Source organism: Aythya marila (assembly GCF_965140915.1).
Source record: "Aythya marila genome assembly, chromosome: 1".
Classification (NCBI taxonomy): Eukaryota; Metazoa; Chordata; class Aves; order Anseriformes; family Anatidae; genus Aythya; species Aythya marila.
The window spans coordinates 119,101,373-119,123,487 of record NC_139042.1 but is presented as its reverse complement, the minus strand read 5'-3'; the positions used below and the strand labels follow the sequence as shown (position 1 = coordinate 119,123,487).

The window sequence follows — 22,115 nt, the reverse complement described above, 5'->3', positions numbered from 1 at the left end:
TATCCAGAGAAGGTACCTTTGCTGGTAGAAGACAGCAGTGTTATCACACAGAAAGATTCTACCCACCTACATTCCCTGCCTGGAGGGAAGGAGGGATTGCCAGTATCTCCTAGAGGAAAGATCTTAAGCTGTTAGGTAACTTTTTTTTAATTATTATTATTGGATAAAATCCTCACTGTCAGATCAGAACCAGGCATGAAAATCACTCAGTTTATACTTTGTGCAAGTTCTGCCATAGTTTTTCTTGCATAGTGCTACTGTGAGAAGAGAAGTGTACAGAAAGCACACATCGATACCATTTCCTCTGCGTTCACCAGTTCTCAGCACAGGAAGAAGCTCTGTGCTATGAAGAAGTGTTCTTTGCTATTTGTAGCTGCAGTCAGGAACCTTCAGGAGCCTAGGAAGAGTGGTGGCTCTGACTGCTGAGGATCACTGGCAGGGGATGATGAGGATCTCACGGCAAGCAAGATGGTGCAGGAGACCTGCATCATCCAGACACGCAAGAGCTGCCTTGGAAGAGATCTGGAAGACCATTTACACCGTCGTCCTGCTCACCATCACTGCAGTCACAGGAGCCACAGGTAGTTCTGGCGGCACTTTGGGACCAAGCAGCTATTAAGGGCTAAGGAGGAAGGGGGAATGCATCACAGTCATGTTTTCTCAATTCTTCTTTGGGGGAAGAAGTCTAGGGGAAAGAATCTTTAGAAAGCGCTGAAGGGCCTTTTCTGATGCAGAAGCAATAACCTGCAAGAGTTTAAGATTTAATGGGAAGGTTCGTTCTTCTTCACAAACTCTGCTAAATACTTTAAAAAGATAAAGCCCAAAGACAATGGGATCTGAAAATACAGCAATAACCTTTCTCCTCCCTACCCTACATTAACTATGAAAATTCACATTTGTTTTTATTGGGATCAAGTAAGACAGGTGGTTATGGGGCAGAGATCATGAGTCGATTAGGGATCTCTTCATCTGACAGAAAGCAGGCGTGTGTTTTATTTCCAGTTAAAAGTCACACTGACTCTTCTACTGTTCCATTTGATGGCACCAGAACCAGGCAAATTGGTTCATATAAACAGGACAGAATTTGCCATTTGTGCTTGACCTTATTAGGAGGGCTGCTCATATCCAGCACAAAAGTAGAGTCAGTGTCTTCAGTCATTTTTCTCCTGTATCGGGCAGTGATGTAGAGAGAAAAGCAACCAGAGATCTTCCCGTACAGGTGGGCTCTGCAGCTCAGCCAGGCTCTGCTTCCCAGTCATGTTGTTTATATAGTGCTTTAGGGAGGAGAACTCTGCATAAGAAAAGAGTAAAACCAAGGACCAACTTTTGCAAACACAGCCATGAATTTGGCTATTTCTTTCTGTCTAAAAAAGGAGACATGCAGCTCTTGGGCTGGCACAGACAGGACCTCCCTCTGGAGTGTAAGAGAGCTGACATTTCCCTCCGAAGCACAGGCCAGAACTCCAAGGCTGTGAGTGACATCCTTGGGCACCTTTTCACACATCCTTCTCCTTCTTTGTCTCCTCCAGGAAACAGAATGGCAGCACAAGCGGGTCACAGCGCTGTGATGACCTGCTCTCACAGAACAAGAGCAACTATGGTGACGTGGAAAATAAGCCCCAAGATAGGAGGCCCTTGCACCTTGGGATTCAGGGCTGATCAGAACCTGGTGAACAGAACAAACTGCAGTGACAGCGTGAAAAGTGAATTCAAACCAGAACAGTTTTATGCCCTTGAGATACAGCAAGTGGGAATGGCTGATGAAGGAAATTACAGCTGCGAACTGGTAAATCAGGAAGGGAATTTCCACGAGATGTACCAGCTGACCGTGCTAGGTAAGGGACTCCTTCCTCATTTCTCTCTTTCCCAAAGGACCACCTCCAGCCCCAGACAGACAAAGCTCCTCTCCTCCCGCACAGGAAGAAGCGTGCACTGAGAAGAGGAGCTTTCTCAGTGGCACAAATGGTCACGCAGTCATTTAGTAGCTCTGTTTCTTCCCTCTCCTCATTTGCCAGAACTCCCTTCTGCTGCCCCTTTCTCCCCCACAGAGCTACAAGTGATGGGTGTGAAGCAATCCCCAGTACACTACAGGAGTCTGCATGTGCATCTTGTTTTCCTGTAGTCACTCACTAACACGCTACTTTAATATGACAAAAACACAGCAGGGCAACACCTCCGAGTACTGAGCTATTCGATCAAACACGGGATGTTACCCAGACAGGAGGAACAGCCCCAAGTCCTGCTAGCCTGGCATTCAAATCCATTTTAAGCCACATGCATGAAGGCTGGTTGGGACAAAAGTCTGATTCAGCCCTGTATTCTGGGCAATTCCCCACCTCCACCTCCTGAGGCCCTCCATGCCTCCTCTAATGGTACATGGCTGTGGTAACTCACCTCAGTGTGGGAGAGGTGTCCAAAATGAGAAAGAAAAAAAAAAAAAAAAAGATAAATCTTTGTCCTTGTCACTTTGGCACACATTTCTGTGATGGGATGGCACCTCCAACCTGACTCTCCTCTTCTCATGACATTCCTTTCGGGGTAAAGAATAAGAACAGCCTCTGCCAACTGCAGCAACCCACACGTCTCCCCTTCCTGATGTTTTTCAGTGCCCCCAAGGCTGTCCCTGTACTGCGAGAACCACAGCAACCCCATGTGCGAGGCAGCGGCGGGGAGGCCGGCTGCTGAGATCTCATGGGTCCCAGAGAACAGCTCCACAACTGAAATAGACAGCCATGACAACGGGACAGTGACCGTGCTCAGCAGGTTCACAGCACACAGCACCAACAGGAAGACTGTAACCTGCAAGGTGTACCACGCAACTCTGAATGAGACCATGTCCACAGACTGTTCCTCATGTAAGCACCCCTTGTGTGTTCAGCATTCAAAATCCTGCCTAGCCCTCTGTTCAAGCACTATGACAGGCATCAGTGACCCTAGGAAGATTGCAGCAGGAGCCATGCAGCTGAGCTGAAGTTTCTGGGGAGAAATTCGTTGGGGTCAGGGAAAGATAAAAATGCTGTGAGAATTGAAAAGTGCTCTGTGAAATTTTAGTCAGGAAGATAGATTTCCGTAGTGATTCAAAGATCGAAGCCGAAATTCCTTTAAGTGGTATATTCTTTATTGCAGCGCTGGATGCACGGGGGATCTCTCCACCTATCGTGCATACCTAAAGCGGAAAGCAGTCTTGAATTTATACAATCAATCTATCAATATTCTACAAGCACCTATACATATGCATTACCTATCCCCGCCTTCCCTCGCTTCTCATGCTAATTAGTCTTTTGGCACCTTGCGCCTGCGCAGAGCCTTCCAAGAACTGTGGGCAGGGGTCTTTGGGAGGAAGACCCCGAGTCTTCCTCACAGTGTACTTTTCACCTTTGGTCAGGAATCTGCTGAATTGGCATGTTTCTTAATTGCAAGAGCTGGTTGTTGCTAATTCTCCCGTTTGTTGTATCTTTATAATGAATTCCAATGTCCAGTTTTGAGATTTATAGTCCTTACGTTTGTTTCTCTGTCCATCTGCCGCTTCCTTATCATGAGTTCCAGTGTCTTGTTTCGAGATATACAGTCCTTGTCTGGGGATTGTCCTTGCCTCCCCAATGCCTCCCCAATACCTCCTTAATCAGTAGTCTTCCCTTCCACAGATAGGGCTGTGAGAAGACAAGATTATTTAGACATACACAAAAGAGTGTTGTCTAGAAGGTATGATCCTGAAAGGGGCACACAGTAAATGATCTGTGAAATGTACCTAAAAGAACTGTTTCTTTTCAGACAGCGTCACATGGTTTCTTCACCATGTCATGATCCTTGGTTGTCTGCTGAGCCTCATTTTCCTTTTTGCTTTTTTTCACCTCTACGTATTCTGTGATAACAGGTATGTGCAAGACCTAGTACACACAAACCCCTCTGGCCAGTCCTAGGGAGGTTTAGAAGGGCTTCTGGTACTCCACGTCATGTGCAGTCACCTCAGGCTTTCACAAGCAAGCTAGTTCAGTTTGCACAGCTGGTCTTAGAGGCCATTCATGTGGTGTTATAGATCTGCTGCCATAGTTCTTCCAGCAGCAGAAACACAACGGGAATGGGTAGTTTTATCTGTCTGGTTGATGGATCTGAACATGGATTGCCAGGCTATGAAGAATAAGAGGCAGCAAATTGCCTTTCTGAGGTTGGAGCCAGACTTCTGGATGATCTTGTCTTACTCAAATGAAACTATGGAAGGCGGGGGCAGTGAAGTGCAGGAAGTACGAAGGTGAGATCTCAAATAAAAAGCCTTCTGTTCCTGAGATCCCTATGAAAATAAGGGGGAGGAATTCTGTTTTAATGTTCCTAGAGCCCAAAACTGCATTCACGAGAGAGACTGGTCCTCATACTTACAGTATCGATGTCTTGTTTCCTAGGACAATGAGGAAGCAGTAAAGGCCAAGGCACATTCCATCTGCAGAGCTGTGTCTGGGGCTATTTGTAACGCAGCACCTGAGGAGAGATGAAAGAAACTCCCAATCAGCACTGCGAGATGCAGCAGGGACTCACCAGTGCCAAAGCACGCAGGAAGAAGAAACAAGCATCCACAGTGCAGCCAGTGTAACTGCACCGAAACATGGCATGCAGGGCAGACCATACCTGACCTTTGTCAGCTTTTTTATACCATTTCTCTAGTGCAACTGCAGACGTTATCACCCAGACAACAAGCTGATACTTAAAAAATATGTATAATTTTTTTTAAAAATAAAACCAAATATAACATACATGCACTAAGAAATTAATTTGCCTTGGATGAAAACAAGTCACTCTGTTTTAAATAGATTATATCCTAGTATTTAAGTAGCCTATCTTATTGGTTAAGATAAATCAGAAGTTTTCTTGCATACTAATGAGAAGTAGCTTTCCAAGTATGGTTACGCAGCACTGAAGCTAAATTTGTGCAGCATTCTCATTTTCCCTGTATGAGTTTTAAAGATGCATCACTAAGAGCTAAAAATAAATTAAAAAAAAAAAAAAATGATCTTGAGCGGTTATGCCACCTGAAAGATGGCATAACTGAAGATATTACAATCCTGAGATCTAAGCCTCACACTTGCACGTACCTCTTTGCATAATCTAGAGAGCTGCAGGCCATGCAACACAGCTCTTTAATAACCAGTTTCTTTAAACACATCTTAGTGGCCCTAACGCAAGCGAGTCCTTGAGCGTAATCTTCCAGTTGATGACAGGCTGCCACTTCTAAGCCTCTAAACATAACCGTGCCTGTTCATCATTTCTGAACTTCTATTTCAGGTAGAGCTGAGTATTACTCTGCACCTGAAATTTCAAAGAAGCAGCAGGTATTTCACACCCACCTCATTTCTCCAGACTCAGCAGAAATCCAGGTCTCATCAGCATCACTGTAAAGAAGACCCTGTTCCAAACTAATACACCTGGAGACCTTTTCCATCTGCCAGCTGTTAGGCCTCTCTATCCTCTTTAAAACTCTTCTGATCCCACATGATGTTAATTACACCCCCCCTGCCCACCCCCCACATCAACAGCTATTCAAGCATTTGTTTGTTTGGAGTATCAATTACACAGATCTCTAGCTCTCAGCCAGCAAGTTGTGCTTAAAACTGGAGCATTAATATATTACAGAGAAAGTAAAACACAGAAACTAAGTTATTAAACTCCCCTGGACCTTGGAGGCTCTTCAGGAGAGTGGCTTTTCTCCACAAATGACCACAAACCTCTGGTGTTTTGAGGGCATTGATGAAGTTCAACCAGATTTACTAGGTTTGTTCTAGCACCTTGTGTACGAACACTAGGCTTAAGGCTGACAAAACAGGGTGATTGCCAGCACCCCCTGGGCAGAATAGCACCTGACTGGGCTGAGCTTGAACTTAGGTAGTGGGAAGAGAAGGCAGAGAACAGGGAACTCCACGGCTTTCAGAAATCTGGAAGATGATCTTGATCTGTGTTCTTCATTCACAGCTTCTGTGCATGACTGACCACTTCTCAAGCTTTGCGAGCCTTATTTCATATCTGAGCCAGCACCAAAACCTCATATAAACTTCAGTGATAAGAAGAGCAAGCTTGTAAGTCTCAGCACATGGAGAACAGTCATCTAGCTTTATAGAGAACACAAAATGCTGTGTCACCACACACTTTGTGCAGCTTTTCTAGCAGCATGGCCATCTGACAGTCCCTGGCCTCCCTTAGGCATCAGGCCTGCCAATTATATTTAGATATTAAGAGTCTCAAGATGGTTTATGCTTATTCTTGTCTATTAATAGTCTTGCTCATAACCTGATAACGTGGAAGATATCTTGTTTCCTCTCTGAGTAGCAAACCAGCTTGGCTCCCACTTCGTAGCTGAACAGCTAATTTACACACCACTACCCTGCTTCTCCTCACGCTCTTCACGCGTGGCCAACAGACTCCTATAAATGGCTGTTTTGGTGTGTTTCTGGCCATGACACTGTACAAACTCAGAGTGATTCTGCTGGCAGAGCACAGTGAAACTGCTCCTTTCACTCACTGATGTGGCCCTGTTGTGCCCGTGTGCTGCTACACACAGCTGCTTGGTGACAGAGCTTCAAACGCTGCACAGCTGGCACACGATGCAAATGAACTCGGAGATGAGAGCTAGACGAAGAAACGCTTGGGATGGCTGAGTTACTGCTAGTTCTTTGTGGTGACTGAACTGCCTTATCAAAGGCCAGCAGAAAACCACACTGACTTTAGTAGATATTTGTAGTTATCCTGGCGAGTTGGTTTCCACAGCGCACATCAACTGACTGACTGCACGCACATCACACTCGGCTAAGTCGCATCTCTGCAGCAGCTGAGCAAGCTCCGAGCACCCATATGTACAAACCTGCCCACAAGCACACAGCTTCTCCACCTCTGCATTTTATGTTGAGACCATCTGCAAAGCTGCAACTCTGCTTGACTCTTACTAAGTATATTACAGACAAAGAGAGTATGCAGAGATCTCTTTCTTTCCTCTCTTTGCAAACCGTAGGCAGGCAAAATTTCAGAGATGCCAAAGGCAAGCCCTAAGTTAACAATAGCCCACCAGTGTCAGTAGTACTCAGGACATGTATCTGAGACTTGCTGTACCTCTTGTCTGGGGCTAACCTACTGTACTTCCCTTCCTGTTCTCCAGACTGCTCAGGACTCTAGCCAGAAAGAAAAATCATTTCCATTCTCTGTCACCATTTCCATTCAAATGGCTCAGGGTCCTTCTATCCTCCTTTAGGGGTGAAAGAGATCAAACCCACACAGCAGAGCCCACAGGATTGTGTGACCAGCCTTGCCCCTATTCCTTGGTCAATTTACTCTCAAAGCCATCACAAATCCTTCTGCAGGACAGAGGATAAAGCAACCTAGGCTTTCTACAGTCTGAGTTTCAGCCCAGTCTCCTGGGCAACTACAGGAGCAACCGAGAATGCTTCTTCCTTTCCCTCACTGGACGCCCCATCCTCTCATCGGTGTGTTCACTGCATAAAGAGCTTTGGCAGGAAGAGATTGCTTGCCTTTTTCTTTCTTTAGCTATCATTGGGGTATTTTTATATACCAGTTTTAAGCTATTCTCCCCCCCCCCCCTCAAAAAACAAGCAAACAAAAAAACAAAGGAGGAAAAACTTCTAACAAACTCAGACTGCACCAATTTTTCTCCCCCACCTCCACCCCTAAGTAAGAACTGACTTCTCTAAGTTTCAGTCCTTCCCCATCATGTTCGCACAACTGAGAGACCACAGAGTCTTATTATTTGTTGCTTGGTGAGCTTGCCCCAGAGTGTTACATAACCCCCCTCTCACATCCTGTTCTTTTGCGGAATTCACTCAGAGCTCTCCAGCGTCGCCAGCTGCATCTCTTCCACATTACTAGTCACAAGTCCCTAGCACAATTCTCCTCATATCCCCCCAGTGCTGTCTGAGCACAGCAAACAGGAACACAGATACTGAAAGACGTTCTCACTTCCACAGAGCGTTTCTGAAGCTCGGCACAAGCATACACACCCACGTCATTCCCCTGACAAGCTCTCACACCGACCTGTAGAGCACTCTGCTTTTCTTCTACCTGCTACGATTTGTACACCTGGAAAAAGCAAGATAAAAAGAACAGGAGAGTGTGATTCTCACAGTGACTTCCCATTCAATGTATAAACATGTGAACAAATATGCAGAAAACGACACGTGTGTTTCTCATTGCTGGTAGTGTAAGACTGGGTTACTTCAGAAAATCTTATGAAGCGTTTGCATCCCTGCTTCTGTCTCCCAGATCTGCGTAGAAGTAACCTGGGTGCGAGAATGACCAAACTGACAGAACACTGGGAAAAACAGTCCTCTCCTTCTGGGTGTTTTTGGGGTGGCTGCCAAAACTCCTCACTTTAAGCCAAGAGGGTGACTCAAAAGGAAAAAGGTACTAAGGGAGCCAGAGCTAGAGATTAAAGCATGAGACATCCCTGCTCCCTCTTTTGATCTAGGGTTTGTAGTATTGGCAGGATACGTACAAAACATGGTTGCTCCTTGGTTGTGTGCCATAAATGTCCCATCACTGAAACTGGTACCAGTTTATGCAGCTCCTCAATGAGCAGTCGGGCAACTTGGTAGGTAAAAACGAGTCAGCGTTGAGGTCTGATCTACCCCAAGACTGCCATAAGGGAGGAAGCAGCACAGCAGGGGAAAGGACTGGCCCGGGAGGCAGCAGGGCAGGTGAAGGCATCTGCTTAAACAGCAGCGGCTGCTTAGTCCTCTCAAACGCCGGTGGTGCTCCAGCACAAGGGAGTTGTGTTCTAGTTAGAGGCAATATCTCTACAGCGGTAAAGAAACTGCAAAGCAGACTGCAAGGAAAGACATGGCCACTCATTTTAAGGAGCTCTTCTGGTGTCTAGAGATGAATAAACAACAGGCATTTCTACTTAACCCTGCTAGTCAGTCTCCCCCATTCTGGCACAGCTGCCTTCTCCAAAAGCGGTTTTGAAAGCTCTGTCACTATTTTTCTGTCTTTGGACACGTTCAGGCACTGGCAGAAGATCGCACTGTAAAGAAAAGGTATCAGGTTATTATTTTTGGGGGGGAATAAGCCCGGGTCATGCCTGGACAGTGATAACACCCTGTCATTACTAGAGGAAAAACATTTCCTCCAGTTCCGTAAAATCTAATGCAAAATTTATCTTCACCCGGCTGCGTGAGAAGGGTGGACAAACAGAAGTCACAGTCACTATATCTATTTCCACACGCCTTCCTAGACTGCCAGCACAGGAAGCTTGGTGCTGTGAAGAGGGATCTCCAGCTCCAAGAAGCAGACCATTTGGGAGCAGGCAGTTCAGGGTGATCTGGCACAGCAAACAGCGATGCCGTCTCCTGAGAGCACAGCAACAAGGTCTTCCTACTCAGCTGAACGACTCATCCACTTGAACCATGAGAGAAAATTTGGCATAAATTTTGTTGGAAACTTGCCTGAGCCTTCCCACTGCTTGCTATTGGAGCAACAACCATGGCAGACTGCCTTCAGGAGCAAGCAGCTGTTGATGCTGGAGGTCAGGAGAATGTGCACCAGTTGTTCCTTAGCTTGGTCGCACCCATGGCTAGATAGCATGTTCACATCAGGAACAGAGTATTGATCTAAAGCTGGATAGAAACAGGACAGAAGAAAGTTCACTGCAGGAACTGCAATATAAATACAGTACCTTGTGTTCCCCCCTAGTGGGAAGTCTTTCAGAAAAATGGGACCAAAAAAGCGTACTCCCCAGGTTTTCCTGTCATGAGGCCACACAGCAAACTCTCAGCTGAGAAAGCATCCAAATGGCCTTTCCTGGTTTGCTGCTGGACAGAGAGGGAGGAAGATAGTGAGCTTTGGTGGGTTTTGAGCGGCTAGGGGTTGATGTGTGGGAGAAAGTTGGCAGGGAACAGCATAGAAGATGTTTAGCTTTTGACAGGAAAAACAAATCCCTATCTAGAGGTTCCAAACTATCCAGCAACACATGCCAGTGGCTTTCACTGGGCTTTTTGTTGGTTGATATAAGCTGGTATTTCCCCTGGGTTCAGGCTCTCTTCAAAACACTGCAGACAGATTTTTTTTAGAGAAAATCCTTTGATGAAAGCTTGCTATTGAACCTACTCAGAGGACCATGCATCAAAGCAGGCTTCTTTCTGACATGTAAGGCTGAGTACAGGAGGTTGTCTTGGAGTAGACAGCAAGTCCAACTGGCTGCCTGGCCAATCAAGACACAGGCAAAGGCATAGCCACCAACGTCCCTTCATGAGGTGTACCAGAACTGGACACCATCCAGAAGGAAAAACACTTTCTGGGTTAGGAAAACAAACACATTAAGTAAAGACAATTGTGTTGCTATCTTCCTTAAAGCGCTTAAAACAGCACTTGCCATCATGATTGCCAGACAACATCACAGAAGAAAACCACTGAACCCCACATATCTAGCAGTTAGATTGCTCCTGTGTTTGGAGGGGAATAGCTAATAAGAAACTGTGCATGCACTGTGGTTTCCACAGCTATGCTTAGACATCTGTTGTAATGCTCCATCCATGCACAAAAAGCTCAGGGCACCAGATAAAGCACATGTTTGCCACTGCAAATCCATTCAGAGTTAAACTGAAGGAAAAACAAAAACACAAACAGAAAACAATGCAGAAGAGTTTGGAAAAGAATTATGTACCAAAGACAGAGCTGGGAATATATTTATGATGGTTGTTGAATTTCTGAATACTTCGGTTTGTTTCAGCCAATGAAGCCTCAGAATTAAACATTTAGATTCAACGTGTAGAAAACCAAGTCTTGACTGATGTCTAACAACAACCAAAAAAGATGCACAGGAAATCCTCACAATGAATCAAGTGCTGTTTTGGCTCAGTGAAAACTCTCATTCCACCCTAAAAGTTAAGTGTTACTACTTGCTTGACGTGTAAGATGGAGATTAAAGAGCAGATAGTCTATTTTGGAACTGTTACATTGGTTTTACAGAAAAAAAAGCACATGAGAAAGTATATTAGAAATTACATTAGCATATCATACCTCATAAAGTGTATCTCATGCACCGAGATGTGAAAAAAAAAAGATTAAAAAAATACCTGGAGGTATATCAAGGAGTGTATTCACGTGGGAATGTACGAATAAAATAGCATTGTCATAGCAGTCCACATCTGAACGAGAGCAGTAACACCTTGAGGATGAGACTTTGGAGGCAAACACCAGTCAGGTATTAGAGTTGCCTGCACATGGTCCTGAACCCTCAGCCAAAAAGCTGGAGCTGAAGAGAAACATGGATTTTGCCACAGATCCCCCTGTAGTAGGGGTAGCAGACATTATCCTTCATGACAGAAGAGACTAAACCTATCTTCTTCAGAGAGATCCAGTAGGAACAGTCTTCCCCATAAGAGCTGTTCTGTTGGCAAACATTACTACTAGACCAAGCTTTAGTCTTAGGGTAAGACTAAAGGGAAAATAAATCTGTACCTATTTTCCTGTTAGAATTTGTTTGGCTATGATTTCCAGCCATTAATGGACAGCACACATTTCTCACAAAAGTCTCCTTTAGTACCTAGTATTTCATCTTGAATGGCTTTGATAGATTATAAATAATCAAATCTTTGTCAAAAGAACTAGTTTTCAGACATGAACTTTTCAACAGAGAGAAAGAATTAAGCCAGTGCCAAGCCATGAGGGAATTAGGAATGAGGTGAAGAGAGGCACCTTTTATTCATAAATGGACCTTCAAAATTTCAGCACTAAACTTTTTCTAACAAGTTGCACTTCCACTGGGGAGAATGCCGTTATTCTCACTCACACTAACAGAAGTTTTTCTTCAATTAGCTCAGTTTCTGAGATGGGTTGAGTTGGAAGAAGTTGTCAGGGGAAGAAAAGTTCTGTGTCCCACAGCTCTTCTGGTCTCCACAAAAACTTGCTGTCTTTAGCACCAGAAAATCCCTCGTTAAACTTGTACAACTTAAGACTAACCATAAACATGGATTTCTCTTTTGTACACTTGGGCACAGTTACTTGAGCCATCAAATCATTTCAATCTTATGGAGCAGGAAAAACATGCAAATCAACCATAGGCATAAGAAAGGACTTCATTTTAAACGTCTCTTATGGTTCCGTTACTGTTTCACGATAAGGAATCTATATTGCTGAAAGCCACAGGAGGTCTAGACACAGAAAACCACTCTGACCCAACTCATGTTTGTTCTCACGCTAGCGAGCAAGGTGCCACAGTAAAACAAGCTGGTTACAATGGAAGACGCTCAGCTGACCTGAATGAGGGGAGCTTTGCATGCACTTGTCAGGACATACCTCACCAACAGGCACACTTACGTCTCATTCGACTTTATGAGACCAAGCAAGACTCTACAGCCAGGTATCACTGCTAGGTCAGGTCAAAATTTCCTAAGTGCCACAGAAAAGTTGCTCTGAGCACTCTCCACCACTTCCTGCCAGGCTTTATTGAAGCAGTAACCGTACTGTACTTTTGCAGGAGTCCAGCCAGGGCACAACAGAAAAGAAAGAGTTAACATCTCATTTAACAATTTCTTTCTACATACCCAGCCGCAGGTTTCACTCCCCTCAGGGCTAACCAGGCTCAGCATTGCACTCTGGATACCACAGGATCAGGTATCCCCACAACTTGCAGGTAACTCACACTTGAACTGATTTTGGAGGAGAAAAAAGAGCAGAATCCAGAGCAGCAGATGCCACTCTGAGTTCCAAAGTGCCTCTATGTCAAGCAAGTAAAAACAAACAAACAACCCTACAAAGCTATCACCAGCACTTCTAAGGAAGCTGTTCCCCCCCCCCAGTTTCTTCTCTCCTACAGACCCAATTCATCTCAGCTGTCATCCATGCAAGCAACTGCCCAGCCACAGCTGGGCAAAATAATGACACCCGCCATTAATTGCTTCTGGATAGCCTTCCCCTTTGGTCTGTGTTCATGTCACATTGTTAGGAATTACAGACTGTAAAATAATGCTCATATGCTACATTTGTAGATTGGTTGGGCCTTTTCTTACATCTTCTATTTGCTTAGTTTTCAATACCTCTAATAATGTGTTTTAAACATGATTTTCATGTTTGTTTGTTTGTTTTGCCTTTTTTCTGTTTGCATTACTTCTTGGTGTAATATATTTATGCTAATGCTATAAAGCGAGCAATAAGTAGGAAGAGCTTTTTGTGAGAAAACCAACCATTACTTCTAACTTTCCATTACCAAAACAAACTGAGATCAGTAAGTTTCAAGTCTTCCTCTGCCACACATGCTTAGTTGCAAAACAGCAAATCTGTGACCACACAGTCTTTATTTTTTACTCAGTGTGTCTGTCCATCAGAAGATTATGAAAAATCCACCTACATCTTCTCAGCATGTGAGCTCCCCCGTGACCTCCGTTCTACCTATCTCAAGTTAGCAATACCTTGCTATGTAAGCACCTCTTCATCTTCCATGTGTTTACTCACACAACAGACCTTTGAATATGTATGTGCTTATAGCTAGGAAATTACAAGCAGCTACCTGCTCAACAGCAAACAGGAAGTCTGAAGTCTGGAACAAAGCTGAGCTGAGGTTATGCTACAGACAGCGTGGCACCTTAGTCCCTAGGCCTCTTCTTTCATGCAACATGACTACTGGAAGGGCATGAAATGGCTTAGGGACATTCTGCTAAGTGAGACTTATTACTTTGGAAAAGGATTAGATAAAAAGAAGAGGCAAAATAGAATTTAATCATTTATCAAAAAGTGAACCTCCTGAAATGAACCTCCTGAAACCATCCTGAGTAGTAGGCAAAGCCTTTTACATGGAACTAACTATGTTGTTGTGTTTGTCTATGTTGTTGCTGTTTTTATTATTTTTATACAAGTAATCGTTAGCACAAGTGCTGTGCAGAAGGATGTGTGGGCGCCTGTAAGCAGGAATGATATGGTCAGCCCTTAAGAATGCGTGACGGTTCCGTTATAAGAATGTTTCCTACAGTTTATTATATTGCTAAATGTTTATGCTGTAATATCTGTGGTAGATGTCTGCCTCAGCATGGTATTTGATTTTATTCCTTTACTTTTTAGCTTAGGTCAATAACCTCCAAGAACAATAACCTCCACAAAAGTGTGGACAGGCTTTTATTTGAAAAAGCTGTAGCAGCGATGTATTTTAGATCAGGGGGTAAATACATGTCAGCATTTACCTTTCTGTTAATGACATGCTGTGCTGAGTCCCACAAAGGCCTGGTCCAAATTAATCACGGGACAAGACTTTATAAATGTACACTTCATACATGCACTGCTCTATTCACTGAACCTTTCATCCCAAATGAACATGCAGGAGTTCCAGAGGCCGAAAGCACAGTTACAGCCCAGTGCTGCTGCACATCTTTATTCACAAAAATGTGAGTGCAAGCCCAGACCCTGAAGTCCCTGCAAAGGGCAATTATATTTTGAAACAGAAGTATTTCTAAAGATAGATGAATGTATCTGCATAAATTCAAATTCAAAATAATTCTAATCTTACGGGTATGAACAGAATAAAAAAGAGCTGGGCCTGCCATTTCAGAAAAGGGAAATGGAGTGAGTGGAACACAGCTCATTGTAAATCTGGACAGAGAGGAACAGTTGTTGTATTTAAATCGGGGATTTAAGATTGCTAGAGTTATCATGACAGGAAAACACAGTAATTTTCTGGGGTTCAGAGGAAAAGTCCAGCAGAAGAGAAATGGCCTAAGAAAGAACCTTATAACCATGACCAATCCAAATTCAAACAACTGCTGAGGAGGGACAAGGAAACTGAGAGTGATAGACAAGTCACTTTAGTCTCTGTTCTCTGTGAAGTCTAGAAGAAAGAGCTTGGTTTAGAAACCTGTCTGAAAAATCTCTTTGTACTTCATGCTACACTGAGAGATAAAACTGTACACCAGGAAGATCAGAAGGGTGAAGCACTGGGAAAACCAAGCCTGACTTTTGGCTGCCCTGTGTGGGTGAATAGCTGTCCTCTGTGGGACCTGAATCCTTGGGTTCCATTTACAGAAGCAGTCCAGGTACAGAGATGGCTCAGAAAATGGGCCAAAGACAGCAGAGCCAGTTACTGAAGAAAGAAGTCCTGGACCAGCCTTTCTGCTTTTCAGCTCTAGCTGTATCAACACCACTATGTAGCAGACATAGCTACCACCAGGTTCAGCGCTAGAATTACCTGCATACAAAGTAGAAAAAACTCCATTTTCGTAAGTATGTAATATTTCCTTCAGTGTCTGGGAGGCCTTATATCAATCACAGTAAGTCCTTCCAGAAGGGAGAAACTGTTAAGAAGTATTCTAAAGAGAAATTCGTTATTCATTCATCTGGGACATAAGTAAATTAAGCTATTCTTTGGGAACAAGCAGATACTATGGGTATGGGAACAGTTAGAGCATGGAGAGGTTTCTTTCACTTGTATTCTGTTGTACACCATTGAGACATGTGAAGTTGCAAACGGTGTTGAGAATTTCCACAGAAACTGTTACATGGCTGCTCTGGATAAAAACATTTGTTTTGTTCTCTTTGCCCAGCATAGTCATGTGCTCTGACATACCAAGCTCTTACCCTCTAACGGGCAGGAGAATGATCATTGTCCATGACCATGACCAGCAAGACGTGGAGGCTGAAAGAAACCTGTTATGGTCTGACTTTGAAGGTTCTGCTATTCTCTGTCCTCCAAATATTTTCTCATGCTCTCTTTCCCTCACAGCCAAGCTCTTGTCAGCAGTTTAGCTGGAGAACATAGGTACGGGTCAGATTTCAACCTGATAAGTCAGTAATTTTGACCATAATTTTTGAACAGACAAAAGCCATGTCCATGTTTTTGGTTTTGTTTTTTTATTTTTCTTTGTGAAGAAAAATAAGTTAAACCTACTGAGAGGTACCATCTAGACATACAAGTTTATCTGTGTGTGTCTCTGTAGGCAGTACAGTTTCTACATGGTCTATATACAAAGCAAAAATGTGGTGTAAATAAAGCCGCCAGACCTAAAAAACTTTTTCCTTTTGTGCTGAAAAGTGAGAAGCAGCACAATAAGCACTTCACATGACTAAACTGGTGTTGATATTAGTTCTTGTGGTAATATAACTGCATAACTGAAAGCCACAAAGAATTCAGCAGCAGAAAGCTACACTAGCCTGAATATATATTTAAATTATCATCAAAATCAAGTTCATGCCATCAAAGTGATCCTGCTGCAGTTGAAACGTGCTCGGTTATTACAGATCCTTTTTTTTTTTTTTTCATCAGAACAACCTGAGCTCACATTCAGTCACGCAGTGGATGCACACCTAGCATTGCTCATGCACAGGGGGAGCCACTCCCTGGTCACAAAAGCAGGTTATGCTTCAAGACCTACTGAGGCCTCTCTGAGACAAGTTACAAACCTAGGGCTCTGGGGGTACAAAGGGTGTAGTGCATATTTTGTGGATATCATTCTTCAGCATCCTCACTCATGAGACTGTGGACCTTGCCATGGTTTCAGATATTATCAGAGAAATATATTTTACTTGCAGAGAGATACTTTGTCAGCAACTTCCTCTGAGTACCAGCCATATTTGTTTTTTAGCCACTAGTGTTTTTTATCTTCATTCTATTTGCTACTTAGGTTTCTCCAAACTGGTTAAATGTTGTCTAGACAAGCTGTAAGAGAAATAAATAGCAGACTTTTCCCTGAGAGATCCAGAAATTGCCTTCAGTTTTCCCCTACCAAAAATGTCCAGTCGACAAGTTTCAAGACTTATGTGAACACAAATAGATTTACGTAGGAAACAACAAACACCTGACTACAGACTCATTATTACTACTCTAACCATCAGTACTTGCCAGCTTGTCCCAGGCTGAGCACGTCTGTGCTGGAAAAAGCATCAGCAATGCAAATGAAAAACAGGCTTATATTGTTAGCACTTTGCAGAAAGCTTGGGGAGGTGCTGGTAAAATTTGAGCTTTTTCAGTGCTAAATGGAGAACTTGTCTCTTCCACTAGCTCAGAACAGTAATTCTCTTTGATAGGAAAGATACCAGAAAAGACTCCTACCCCATCTGCTGTGGTGGTTATCAGCCGCAGGTCAGCTCTGTGAGGAAAGGCAGAACCAAGAAGGCACAGGAAGCCCAGCTCCTTAAAAAGGCAGGGGGTGGAAGCTCTCCAGCTTCAAGGATCTGGTCCACCAGAAGCGTGGGGAGTCACAGCACAGAAGTGAAGAGGGAGCAGTTACTCTGCTGAAAATGTACTGACACAAACCACAGTGAACAGAAAACCCGAGACACAGAGGCAAGAGCGGGCTCAAACATTGCTGCAAAAACTGCTCGTGCCTCGTGTGAAGAAACCACGTGTGCAAAGGGATAGATCGGACTGTTCTTTGGAAAACAGTGCTTGTACATGCCAGGGCCAGGGCTCTGTGCCCAGGCTGTTTCTTTCTAACTTTGCCATGGTCTTGGCCAGACACCAGATTACATCAGAGAACAGGTCAGAATCCCAGGTGTTCAAATGAGGCATCAAGATGTAGGAAGGGAAGCAGAAATTGTGGAGGACAGCAGAAGAAGAGTCACATTTCTTTCTAAAATGACATAGGTGAAATGCCTGTTCTGATTCTCATGGGAATATGTGCTGCATTAACCCAGTATATTGAAAGTAGTCACAATGCAGAACTGCTCTTCCAAAGCCAAATGTGCTCCAGGATAATTGGATGGTATGACAGGAAAAGCTGGCCAGAGACCCACATCCTCTGGAATTTGGCCATCCTCTTGCTGACATTAACATAACAAACTTTCAGGGAGGAGAAAAACAGTATGAAAAATAAGTATCAAACTTACAAAACTTATGAACAAAATATCAAACTTTGCAAATATACAATTTTTCTGTAAGTGCCTGAAAAGTGGCTCTAGGGATTGCATCCTTTTGGAATATCTCTTCTGTTCAGTGCTGAATATATTATAAGTTTTTCTGAATATGATATTTATACACAAATAGATGACATCGCTCACCAATGGTTCCTGCTCCCAGCACAGCTGTATGGGAGCTCTAAGATCTCATTCAGACATGTAATTCTGAGAGCTGATGGAAAATTATCTCCTGTTATCATAGAATAATAGAATATCCTGAGTTGAAAGGAACCCACAAAGATCATCAACTCCATCCTGGGCCCACCCAGGACCACCCAAAAATCAGACCATGTATCTGAGAGCGTTGTCCAAACACTTCCTGAACTCCAGCAGGCTTGGTGCTGTGACCACTGCCCTGAGGAGGCTGTCCCAGTGCCCGACCACTTCTGGGTGCAGACCCTTTCCCTAACCCCCAGCCTGACCCTCCCCTATCCCAGCTCCATGCCGTGCCCTCGGGTCCTGTCGCTGTCCCCAGAGAGCAGAGCTCAGCGCCTGCCCCTCCGCTCCCCTCGTGAGGCCGCCATGAGGCCTCCCCTCAGTCTCCCTTTCTCTGGGCTGAACAAACCAAGTTATTTCAGCCTCTCCTCATACATTTTTCCCTCTATTGCCCTCACCATCTTTGTAGCCCTCCTTTGGACACTCTCTAACAGTTTTATGTCATTCTTATATTGTGGTACTCAGAACTGCATGCAGTGCTCGAGGTGAGGCCACACCAGAGCAGAGTGGGACAATCCCTTCCCTCACCAGCTAGCAGTGCTGTGCCTGATGCACCCCAGGGTAGGGTTGGCCCTCCTGGCTGCCCGTGCACAGTGCTGGTTTATATTCAACATGCTGTCAGCCAGCACTCTCAAATCCCTTTCTGTGAGGCTGCTCCCCAGCCTCTCATCCCCCAGTCTGAACACACAGCCCGGGTTGCCCTGTCCCAGGTGCAGAATGCAGCACTTGCTCTTGTATTTTCAGTGATTTAGATGCAATAAAAAGTTAGGCTAAGGAAATCATGCTACAAAAATGCTTCTCATCATCAAGGAAGATTACAGTATCAGTAAAAAGATATTTTTTCTAATGTTCAGATGAGCAAGACAGACATAAGGTTATGAGGTATCTATCAGGGTTTGTAGACGTGCCTTCTTTCAGATTTCTCTCAGTTACGAGATTGCAAGCCTGATAGCACCGTTGGAGTCAGAGTTCCTACTTACAGCAAAGCAAAAGAGCAGAATTTCTCCTACATATTAAATGGAAAAATAACCACTTCTTCCATTTGACTAATGCTTAAATATATTACTTCCATGGCTATGAGCTGAGCTAGATTAGAAAGACTGAACCACCCTAATCTGTCCAAGAGATGATCCTGCAGTAAGTGTCCCTGTCAGCCCCACACATTACTCTGCCTGGAGGGAAGGACATTTTTGGCATTCTGCTGTGACACACTCCACATTCTGTCAGGCTGCTAGAACATACAAAATAATGCCACAGACAGCAGGCATGAAAAAAGCATGATGGGAAACTGGCAGGGGAAACAGCAAAGATAATTTCCTGTGAGAAATGAGGTATGTCAGCTTCTTTACCCAGTAAGTGCTGTGCAGCACCAGGGGTGGACTGCTGTAGTCAGATAATATGTTCTGCAATGTTACTCCTTCCTTCCCCCATGGGATTGACTTCATACCTACCTGACGTTGCAGGGTTGAAGGCCAACACAGAACAGTATGTTGGATGTGGGCAGAAAATACCTCAACCATTTCTCACTCTCTTCTTCATGACCTTATTAAGGAATTTGATAATTATCTCAATATGTTGTATTTCCTTCCATTTTTTAAGGGAACAGTGGGAAACAAGATAGCTGGTATACTGAACAACCCCTTTCCCTACAATAGAGAGTTCAAAAATATGGCACTGAACGTTGTCATTCGATCAGACATCCCAGGAATCCTGGAAATGTTGCTCTAAAGAGAAACCACCAACTCTGTTGGATGACTAGGAGGAGGAAGTTGAAGAGCAATTGTTAACTAGATTTTAACCTCACTCAAGGCTACTAATGGATTATGTTTACTATTGTCATTTGAGGATAAAATAAATATGAAAATGTTGAAATATATACCAAGTATATTTCTTGACATACAGATTGCTATGTAGTATGATATTCAGAACATATTGAAATAATAACAATAAATCACCATAAGGGGAGAGAGATACAGTTTTATCTCTGTTGAGGCAAGGGAGTGTTCACTATATTGCCAAGATTAAAAAATAACACTCCACAAAATAGATATCTGCACATTCAAGGAAATAAAATCATGATTATTTTAAATTAGGGCAATTGGTCACGTCACCTTCTGAAGAATGAGAAGAGACCGAGGAAGTCAGGAAAAAAATTCTGTCTGTGGGATACTGTGGGATCCCTGTGCTGGCTGAGGACAAGGAATTTAAAGAGGACAAGGAATTTAAAGGGCAGAGGTGTCACAGAGCAGCAAGAGTCAGCTGCTCCCCAAGGGACAGAAGGACAGTGAGGCTGGCAGAGCAAAAGCCAGGGCCCATCCCACACTACCTGAGTGAGGTGAGCAGAGCAGTCCTGGGGACAGTAGCCAAGAGCCCAGATCATCAAGTTCATGGTGGTAAGTCTGGTCCAAGGTCACGCTAGAAAGTCCATCCATAAGCCAAGATAAGACAAGATCAAGGTAACTGGGGTCATACATAGCCCAGTAAGCATCACACATATTCACAGTGACAAGACAGGTCAAGCTGTGAAATCAGCCCATAGCGAGGCAGGGGCATGACCAAGTTAGAGATTGGCATTCCTGCATCACAGCTCAAGCAGGAAGCAAAGGCCCCTACCGGGGTTTGAATGGGGCTCCTGGGCCTATGGGCAGAGAGTGGAATTGGAGGCTCAGGTGAGGCCTGACCAACAGTGCAAAAGGACCTCCTAGCTGGCATGGCTTCAGTGATGGGGGACTGTCCAGTGCCAAATCTGCAGGATGAAGTTGCAAATATTCACAATGCAGCTGGTTTAACTATGGAAAAATAAGTAGGGCCTGCCTAATCTTTACTTACTACTATCTGTCTTCCATCAGAAGGCTGGACAGCCCTTGCTAATTTTTACTACATGTGATATTTCCACTCATGCATACTAACTTTTTCCTATTAAGTAATTTGCTTAACATCTGTGCATCTGAAGGTTATCTTAAACTGCATCAAGAAGAATTTGTTCATTTCATATGTTGCTGATAGTGTCATCAAAATGGAACATGTTATGAGACAGGTACAAGCACAAACAACCCTCTAAACCAATGAATCTCAAGTTTTGCAAGGGGGTAGCCCATTACACCCAGACAAATACAGAATTATGGAACTTCTATGAAACCTCTATGAATACAATGTCACAGTAAAAGATGTGCCTCAGACATGGACTTGAAAACCACATGGGTTTTCAGTGTATGTGTATGAGAGAATCTTTGCAAGAGAGAGAAGAATGTGTGGGAAGAACTTGAACGTGAAATGTTGACAGCCCATGAAAAGCAATGTAAGATTATGTGTAAAATAGGTATTGGTACGGCTTTTCCACCTGCTCACTTTCTGTGATGTATCAGCAGCCCACTGTGCACCATTTGAGGAGCTTCACTGCCTACTTATCGTAACTTCATGCATTTTACTCCAGACAAATAGCTTTGGTTCTTTTCAGGATTGCTGGACTGAGTAGAGAAAGAAATTATAGACAGGGAGACAAATGTAGCGTCAGGATCGCTCATATTCATTGTCATATGGGCTACAAACCACCTGAGCAAGCAAATCCCTTACTATTCCATAGAACTGGGAAAACACATGGCCCATTTGTACCCACTGCGTTGAGAGCCACTGCAAACTTAGTCTACTGTCGTCTGTTAGAACAGGGAGTTAAATCACAGCTGTCAAGTACTTCCAAGGTAATACAAGTACATCGTTACAGGGAACTCAGTTCTGCTTATTTCATGTTTCATGCCATGGGAGCAAGCAGCAATTTTCATCATATTAATTTTAGTTTTCCATTTAATGAGGATTTTTTTTCCTGTTAATCTTGTTGTCAAATATATAAAAGAATGACATTACATTTCTTAGACAAAGACAAACCTTTGCAGGAGTCTTAAATGCAGCAGTCTAAATTAAATAAAACTTTTTGATTGAAATATTTTTAAATAAACCTAAAATAATGATGACCAATCATTATGCTATACCTATTCAAGTAATTACATTCAGTAAAAAATCATACAGTAGTGCAGACT

General features: G+C 43.7%; 1 protein-coding gene and 1 long non-coding RNA gene across 2 annotated transcripts; one reads left to right on the top strand and one right to left on the bottom strand.

The window, feature by feature from the left end:
- Positions 1-1,534: 1,534 nt before the first annotated feature.
- On the top strand, positions 1,535-2,971 carry LOC309873734 (cell surface glycoprotein CD200 receptor 1-B-like; the record flags this gene model as incomplete). Its single annotated transcript, XM_082751424.1, has 2 exons — positions 1,535-1,835; positions 2,607-2,971. Exons 1-2 carry the CDS (start codon positions 1,538-1,540, stop codon positions 2,969-2,971), a joined length of 663 nt encoding a protein of 220 aa, XP_082607550.1. The 5' UTR covers positions 1,535-1,537.
- Positions 2,972-3,403: 432 nt separating this feature from the next.
- LOC309874685 lies at positions 3,404-17,253 on the bottom strand. The gene is made up of 3 exons (XR_014316885.1): positions 17,021-17,253; positions 4,375-4,473; positions 3,404-4,288 (listed from the first exon to the last, which is right to left on the bottom strand). It is a non-coding gene; the product is annotated as an uncharacterized lncRNA (long non-coding RNA).
- Between the last annotated feature and the right edge of the window lie 4,862 nt (positions 17,254-22,115).